This window comes from Marmota marmota, unplaced genomic scaffold (assembly GCF_001458135.2).
Source record: "Marmota marmota marmota unplaced genomic scaffold, marMar, whole genome shotgun sequence".
Classification (NCBI taxonomy): Eukaryota; Metazoa; Chordata; class Mammalia; order Rodentia; family Sciuridae; genus Marmota; species Marmota marmota.
The window spans coordinates 39,763,525-39,772,628 of NW_025999977.1; the positions used below are offsets into that span (position 1 = coordinate 39,763,525).

Here is a 9,104-nt window from a genome sequence, read left to right on the forward strand (position 1 = left end):
ACACCAGACCACATGAGCTCTTCAGGAATTCCCTCAGAGCCCAACCGCCACCACTGGCTTCCCACAAGCCTCTCAATGCCCCCCCTCCACACACTCCTCCTGCGCTTGAGGCCGATTGGCTGGGTTGCATGGGCGGAACCAAAAAAAAGTCCCCCAATGAGCAGCTCCCTGGTCTGAAAGGGCGGGGAAACAGCCCAATGAGCATCACTGCAGAGGAGCCAATCAGCTGGCAGCTAGAAGTTTGCTGGGGCTGCTGTGAGCCAATCATCAGCTGGCAGCTGGAAGTTTGCTGGGGCCCCTTGGGCTGTGGCTCTCATCACCCAGCCCGGTATTTTCACCATTTATTTTCCAGTTGTTCCTTTCATTTTCTCCTTTGTGAATGAAGCAAACTTGGCTGAATAGGATTGACTTTGCCTATTTCCTTTGTTCTATCTGCTTGGTCATCAGTGGTCCACTGCACTGCCAGAGTTCCAAACTTACACATTGTGCTTCTGCTAATAAAGATGGGCAGCCTTGAAAAAAAAATAATATATACCTTTCAACTTCACATCAAATCTGAACTTTACTGATATTACTCATCCAACACATATGGTTGCTGTCTCAACCCATATTTATCAATGATGTAGCATTGAAGTGATTAGGAATAAAAGCAAATAATTTGGTCATGGATACCAGCATGTTAAATAAACTGCTTTGGTTATCCAATGCAGAACACAAATCTTATAAAATTTAGACCACTCCTTTAAGAGACCAAAATTAAGATACAGCTTTCATTAGTATATTAAGTGCCTTAAGTGTCCCAGGCAGAGAATAAGATGTGAATGCCAAGAAAATGTGGTTATATTTTAACTGTTAAATAATTTATAAGTTATTGCTAATTATAAGTCAGTACACTCAACTAAAGCCTTCCTGTTCTAGTCTTAACTTCATTTCCCCTTGTTTATTAATCACATTGCCATCTGGGTACTTGATTCATTCATTTAGCAAACATTTATTGAGCACCTGTTATATGTTGGTCTTATGCAAGGGATACAAAGATGATTAAGACAGTCCTTGCCTTTATAGAGCTGACAGCCTAAAGGAAACAGGTTAGTTTTTAAGGAAGAAAATGTGATCAAAGGCACTACAGAGAAAAATCAAGACTGTTTTATTATTAATGGTTTCCCCTGAAAGAACCAGTCAAATTTTTAGACCAATGGTTCCTGCTAAGAACAGAATATTGAAATTTAGTAGTTAAATTTAGTAGTTAATGGTAAGATAACTTTTGTTGGTTTATTGTTTAAATTAGGCTTTGATAAAGTAAATCATATGAAGATGGTACCTGATTCACCCAGCCTGAAATTACCACAGGCTGTTTGAATTGGAGAGGTGTTTCTCAAACTCATGTACATCAGAATCACTTGGAGGGCTTATTAACAAGTTGCTGGGCCCCACTCCCAGAGCTTCAAATTCAGTAGGTTTTGAGATGCCTTTAACAATTTCCCAAGTGATTCTGATGCTTGTGGTCCAGAGACTGTGCTCTGAGAACCAATGAGTCAGCAGCCAAACCCTTATAATGGTTGTTATGCATGGAATGTGCACCTGACTAAAGTCTATAGCCTTTCAATAAGTCTCCAAGGATACTCTGCATTAACTTCAAAGTCAATACAAACAGGGCCTGACTCTGTACCTGGTTTCCACTTATGCATCTGTGGGAAGCTTCAGTAAATATCACCCCCTTAACAGGCAGGTTTAGACATGTGAATTTAAGCCTTAATTACAAGGGAATCTATTTGTTACTATACAATTTTCTAATTTGAAATCATGACAGGCAGGCAGGCTTAGAATAAAGTTATAATTAGAAACTCTATCCAAGTTACCATTTAAGAGAATTCTTATTCAGAAATCTTACGTTCTACCCATTTTCTTCAACAAACTTGGTGTCCTCTAATGAGCTACTAGTGTGAGACATATTTCATAACAACACTGACTTGCCAAGGAGACTCCACTGCTACCCTGGACAAGCTTATGTGTCCCTCTCCCTTTCTACTAAAAGAACAACTCAGGTTATAAGTTGAGGACATGGTGCTGGGGAAGTAGAGGCTAAGATCTAAAGTGATCGCCAGGATAAGTTCTCTCTGTATTCTATCACCAGCAGAAGTATGTAAGTTCAAATGATAAAACTTAGGCTTGAAGGCATGTCAGCTTCCAAAAGCAGTCAGTATATCCTTCCTTGCATAAATGTAAGTGAAAGGCCAAGGCAGACTTGACATATCTACGTGCCAGCTCCAAGAATCATCTCCCTGACTTCTTCTGAGTCATAAGATTCTCTCAAAGGAAAAATTCTGCTATTCTGAAGAAAATTGTTCTTCATCCTAGTCCTGAATCAGCGATAAGAATAGTTTCTTCATATGGAGTCCCAGAATCTGGGACTTCTAGAATCAACTGAAATTTCCTAAAATCTCCTATTTGTTGTTTCTCTTCCAGTACTGTGCCATTGATTCTTGCATAAAATTCTGAAATGCTGGCTCTTCGTGACTTTCCTCTGTAACTGCAAGGGAAAAAGAAGGATGATTCTTTTAAAACTCTGAGTAGATTAGTGGATCAGAGCTCCTGTCACCTACCCATTAAAAACAATACTTCATTTCTAAGAAACTAAGGTGCTCGCTTCTCACAATAAGAAAATGTCTCCCAGAAGCATGCTCTACTTACCATGTTGCCAAAATGTATAGCTTCAGTATAAGGAGGGAAGGGAAAAGAGCTCCCTTATATATTAGTGGCTAAATGAAGTCTCTCACTTCATAGGTATTTCATGTCCACATAACACTATTTGTAAAATGGTGTTTTGTTTTGTTTGGTTGGTTGGTTTTGTTTTTCTTTTTGATACTAAGGATTGAATCCACTTTGCCACTGAGCTACACCTACAGTCCTTTTTATTTTTTATTTTTGAGAGAGGGTTAAGTTTCTGAGGATATCGCTAAATTGCTGAGGCTAACATCAAACTTGGGATCCTTCTGCTTCAGCCTCCTGAATTGTTGAGATTACCAGTGTTCACTACCACACTTAGTGGCAAAATATTTATAGCAGCTTTACCTCATAATAGCTCCAGTTGGCCCAAATGGATAAACAAATGGTAGTAAATTCAAGTAATGGAATATTTCTCAGCAAAATAAATAAACAAATATAGCCGGGTGCAGTGGCACATGCCTATAATCCCAGCAGCGCAGGAGGACTGAGAGTTCAAAGCTCAGCAACTTTGTGAGGCACTCAGCAAATCAGTGAACCCTATCTCAAAATAAAATACAAAATAGGGCTGGGGATGAGGCTCAATGGTTAAGCACCCCTGGGTTCAATTCCTGGTATCAAAAAATATATATAAAATAAAGAACATACTGCTGTACTGATATATGCAGCATTATGAAAAGATCACAAATTTATTATGCTGAGTGGAAAAAATTTATTGCAAAAGACTGACTATTGTGATTCCATTTATGTAATGTTCTGGAAAAGAAAATTATAGGAACAGAAATTAGCCAGTGGTTGCCAGGAACTAGGTATTCGGGAAGGAGACTAAATATAAGGGGCCATGAGAAGACTTTTGGGGGAGAGAAAAGTGCTCTGTATCTTAATTATCATAGTAATGACAAATGTTTGCTAAAACTCATCAAACTATATACTTAAAGGGATTAGTTTTACTGGTTGTAAGTTCCATCTCAATAAATCTGATTTAATAAAGCAGTGTTCATGTTAGCTCCCAGTTTGAGAGTAAAAAGGTTTGCTCTTTGTTGGAGCTAGGACCTACATCCTGGAGCTGTTTAACAAATTATATCCTGCTAACAATCCTAAAAACTATACCAAGTGGAACTGGGCTTCTAGACCCATTCTATGCTCACTGTTAAGAGTACTTTTGACTGTTCAGGTCTCTGCTAAGACTTCCTTATGTATTCTTAAAACGTGGGGCTGGGTATATAGTACAGTGGGTGCTTAGAATGTACAAAGTCCTGGTTTCCACCACAAACAAAAGAAACTAATAGCAACCAAAAGGAATCCTGAATTTGTTTATTTTTTAAATATTTAGTTTTTAGTTTTAGGTGGACACAATATCTTTTTTAAAAATATTTTTTAGTTGTAGATGGACACAATACCTTTATTTTATTTTTATGTGGTACTGAGGATTGAACCCAGTGCCTTCCACCTGCAAGGCAAGCACTCTACCACTGAGCTACAACCCCAGCCCTCTCTATTTTAATTTTATGTGGTGCCGAGGAAAGAACACAGTGCCTCATGCATGCTAGGTGAACACTGTACCACTGAGCCACAATCCTAGCCAAAATCCTGAATTCTTCAAACTGAATTAGGACATAAGGATAAGAAGACACAACACAAATAAAAGGTACGAAGTCAGCTCTATCTTAGCCATTCAGTAGGAATGGCTAAAGTTTCCTAGACTTAATATAGGAAACTTTGCTAGTACTGCATCCGTTACTGTCTCCTCTTTCCCTCTTTACTAGCAACCTCTCTTAACAATGAAAAACTCCTGAGCAAACAATGCAGCTATTCTTTTTCATGAGCCACCTCAGCCACTTCTTACCTCTGTGGTCAATGTCATCAGTATCACTGTCAGCTTCCTCATCCTCTTCATCCAAGGTTCCTCGAGTCAGGATTAAGTCAGAGGGGCCCAACACAGGAGATCTGCTCTCTAGAGTGAAAACACCTACTGATAAGTATAAGTGTCTCTTCAAAAAGGTGATTCTTGGGGCTGGAGTTGTGGCTCAGCGGTAGGGCGCTCACCTAGCATGTGTGAGGTCCTGGGTTCGATCCTCAGTACCACGTAAAAATAAAAATTAATATATTAAATAATAATAATAATAATTTAAAAAAAGAGTGATTCTGAATCAGTAACACACACACACACACACACACACACACACACACACACACACATATATATTTTTGTTTTGGTACCAGGGATTGAATCCAGGGGCACTTAACCACTAAGCCACATCTCCAGCCCTTCAAATATTTTATTTGGAGACAGGGTCTTTCTGAGTTACTTAAGGCCTCACTAAGTTGCTGAGGCTGGCTTTGAACTTACCTTCTGAGCTACTGGGATTACAGGCATGCACCACCATGCCCAGTCAGTAACTGATTATAATGATAAGATCAAAGTGTTCATGATAAACATAAATGCAGGATTATGCTCCTCCTAAATGTACTATTAACCACACTTAACATTTCTATAGTAGTTTAGTTCACCAAGTACTTTCATGAGTGCAAGGAGTTCCATTTTTTTTAATATTTATCTTTTAGTTTTCAGTGGACACAACATCTTTGTTTTGTATGTGGTGCTGAGGATCGAACCTGGGCCGCACACATGCCAGGCGAGCGCGCTACCGCTTGAGCCACATCCCCAGCCCTCCATTTTTTTTAGTTCAAGAAAACCCAAGACACTTTTCCTAGGAGCAGCAGTGTTTTTTATCACTAGCTCACAGCTTGGATGAGGGTAATGATTTTTCCTATGAAGGCTAAAGACATGTGAGCAGATCCAGTGCTGATAACTCAAGGTGAAAATATGAGTGCTAAGGAAGTCTCCTGGTGGAATATAAGTTCAGAGAGGATCTGAAGAAAATACAGGGCAGAATGATACAGAGAAGAGAAGCTAGCTATTATTCAAGAAAGGCAGGGAAAATAAACAATGGAAAATCAAATATACTAATAGAGGTAAAATTTCCTACTCAGAGAAACTAGTAAGGGCTGAGCCCCAATAATCAGAAGAAAGGCTAGTTAATTAAGTATGTTGACAGGGATTCAGCCTGTGGGGTGAATCATTCTCTCTTCAGGAGCCTATGAGGCTTTTAAGAGCTCAACTAGGGAATAAGGGTGGCTGAAGGCAGCAATATTGAGGGGCACAAATCTCAAGGGGCCTATGGCCCTGAAAAGAAGATAAGATGGGCTGACAAAAAATGCTCATTTTGGGGTTGGGGATGTGGCTCAGTGGCAGAGTGCTTGCCTAGCATGTGTGAGGCACTGGGTTCGATTCTCAGCACCCATAAAAATAAATAAATTAAATAAAGATCCATCAACATCTAAAACATTTTTTAAAAAATTGCTCATTTTGTGCCCAACTGAGAGTTATCCAATTATACTGTGACTTTCCTCAAATGACCCACTGAAACTCTCTTAACCTTGAACAGCTTAGCTGAATACAGCAGATCCTATGTAGCCACAAACGTATCATTTGCCATTTCATGTACTCAGGAGTGATTCTGAAGGCCCCTGACACACAGAAATTCGTGATTCTGAGGTGTTTGCAAAGGATGGCACAGGTGAGTTCATGTTAACTGGTAAAGCCAATTTCCAGCTTTGATTTTTTTCTACCAGACATCAACCAATACTTTCACAAACAGAAACTGCACTGCTTTAACAAATATATACCAGAGGGGGGAAAAATGCCAGTATTGCTGGTGCAAAGAAAAAATAAAAGTACATCCAACTTATTACCGAAATAAATGTTAAATGGAGCATAATGTTAAAAAAAAAAAAAAATCAACCCAAGTTGATCCCACTGAGCTTCAACACATTGTACCACACTCACTTAGAGGGTGGTCCAGGAGTTTTTGTTGGTAGGTGGCTAAGCACCAACCTAGAAACCCCCAGAGAGTCAATGATAAAACTAAAATTAACTCAAACAGCAAAAAACTCAATAAAAGTAGCAGGACAAAAAGACCAATATTCAGAAATCAAAAGCCTTCTTATACACAAACATACACCAAATAGAAGACAAAATGGTTCAGAAAATCCTATTTTCAATGTAACAAAGAAGACAAAACCTTTGAAATGAATTTAACAAGAAATATCCAACACATACTTGAGGAAACCACTAAAACATTCTTGAAAGACACAAATAGGTCTGTCAAATATGAAAACATTTCTTGTTCTTAGGTAGGTCTAAAGATCATATAAATGTAAGTTCTTGCTGAAATAATGAATATAATACAATACTAATACAAAAAAAAAAAAAACAAAACCTTTTTTAGGGAGCTAGGCAAGTTTCCATAAGCTAAAGTGCCTATGGGAAAAAAAAAAAAACAAAACCATAATAAATAGCTAGGGAAACACATGGGGAACTTGCTACATAGTTAAAACAATATAGTAGAGGTATATAAGTAAATAAACTATTGGAAAAAATATAGAGTTCAGAAACAGCCAAGAGCACATCACACTTCAGCATATTATACAAGTAGCATCTCAAATCACAGGCAAAAAAAAAAAAGGTAGATTTTTAAATCAATAGTGCAGATATACCTACTGATGAAAAAATACACAGAGAGGTGTGCTTCATACCATCACCAGTAAGAAATCAAATTTAGAAAATGAAACCATCTAAATACTACAATAAACATGGATAAATTTCCTTTAGTGTAGACTAAGTAAAGACTTCCTAACTAGGACTTAATCCAGAAACAATAAAGAGAAATAGATCTGACTCCATCAAATCAAAACAAAAACTGTTGCATAATAAAATAATACCATGAAAAAAATTATTACATGATAAAATAATACCATGAAAAAAGTCAAAAGATAATTGTTAAAGATAGTCAAAGTACTTGCAACATGTCACAGATGACAGTAATATTAAAACTAATCCTTGTATGTGTGAGGCACTGGGTTCGATTCTCAGCACCATATATCAATAAATAAAATAAAGGTCCATTGACAACTAAAAAATATTAAAAACAAAGAAAAACAACTAATGGGTGAACATTTGAAAATTAAGAGTACTTACATAGTCTCAAAGCATTACCCCAAAAATTATTATTACAAAGGAAAAAATAATTGGGCTGGGGATGTGGCTCAAGCGATAGAGCACTTGCCTGGCACGCGCCGGGCTCTGGGTTCGATCTTCAGCACCACATAAAAATAAAATAAAGATTTGTGACCACCGAAAACTAAAAAAAAAATTCTCTCTCTTAAAAAAAAAAAAAACGGAAAAAATAATAGCTTAGTGATGAGAAAACCTGGTAGACTCTACTTCCTACAATAACATGTGAGTCCTCACATGATATATTAAAAAACACAACTTCCATGGATTGAAAATGAGCAAACTACATACATTTATGATTATGTCAAAATAAAACCAATTATTGGTGAATATTCATGATGTGTGGAAAAGCACACACCACAATCTCAATCACACAAAATGGGATATTGTGTATATATGCACACAACCTAGAGGGACACGTCCAACTAAGCTTCTTGTGACTGGATGACTTTGTTCTTTGCTTGTGTGTGTGTGTGTGTGTGTGTTTTTTTTCCTGTAATGTACAATTTACTTTTAAAAAATAAAAATTATTTTAAAAACCAAAAAAAATAAAACCAATTATTAAGTATAACTACAATGCACTAATAAAAACATTAAAAACCCCACAACTTCACTACTATAAGGTTCTGCCATTAATTAACCATCTTAATCATATCATTAAGAAATACCAGATAAACCCAAATTGAAGGACATTCCATAAGACAACTGTCCTATATACTTAAATACTATCACTATCAGGGCTGAGGATGTAGGTCAGCCATAGAGTGCTTGCCTAGTGTGGATCAGGCCCTATATTTGATACTTTATGTTGGAAAAAAAAAGACAATGTCATGAAATGCAAGAAAGAATAGGGAACCGTTCTAGACTAAAGAAGATTAAGGCACATGAGAATTAACTGCAATGCACATGTAGGATTTTCTCCTGCTTGAAAGAGAAAATGGTTTCATCTAAATAAGGTCTATATATGAAATAATAGTATTGTGTCAATATTAATCTCCTAATTTTTTTATTACTGTGCTGATGTTATTTTGTTTTTTAAATAATTTTAATATTTATTTTTTAGTTTTTGGTGGACACAACATTTTTATTTGTGGTGCTGAGGATCAAACCCGGGCCGCACATATGCCATGAGAGCGCGCTACCGCTTGAGCCACATCCCCAGCCCCTGTGCTGATGTTATATGAAATAGTATCCTTGTTTTTAGGAAACAGATACTATTTAAAGTAAGAGCATCACATCTTTAAGAGTAAGTTAAATGATTCAGGAAAAAGTAATATATATATATATATATATATATATATAT

At 37.1% G+C, this 9,104-nt stretch overlaps 1 protein-coding gene across 2 annotated transcripts in view; it reads right to left on the bottom strand.

The window, feature by feature from the left end:
• Positions 1–971: 971 nt before the first annotated feature.
• Positions 972–9,104, bottom strand: part of Gpn1 (GPN-loop GTPase 1) — a 21,803-nt gene continuing 13,670 nt past the window's right edge. Inside the window, exons 13-14 of one of the 2 annotated variants that reach the window (XM_015479829.2) lie at positions 4,571–4,678; positions 972–2,530 (exon numbers count right to left, since the gene is read on the bottom strand). In XM_015479829.2, the coding sequence (XP_015335315.1) occupies positions 2,445–2,530; positions 4,571–4,678 (194 nt within the window). In that variant the 3' untranslated portion in view covers positions 972–2,444. Of the gene's footprint in view, positions 2,531–4,570; positions 4,679–6,536; positions 6,574–8,410; positions 8,418–9,104 lie in introns of those variants that run through there. The other variant, XM_048804630.1, reaches the window with a different exon arrangement.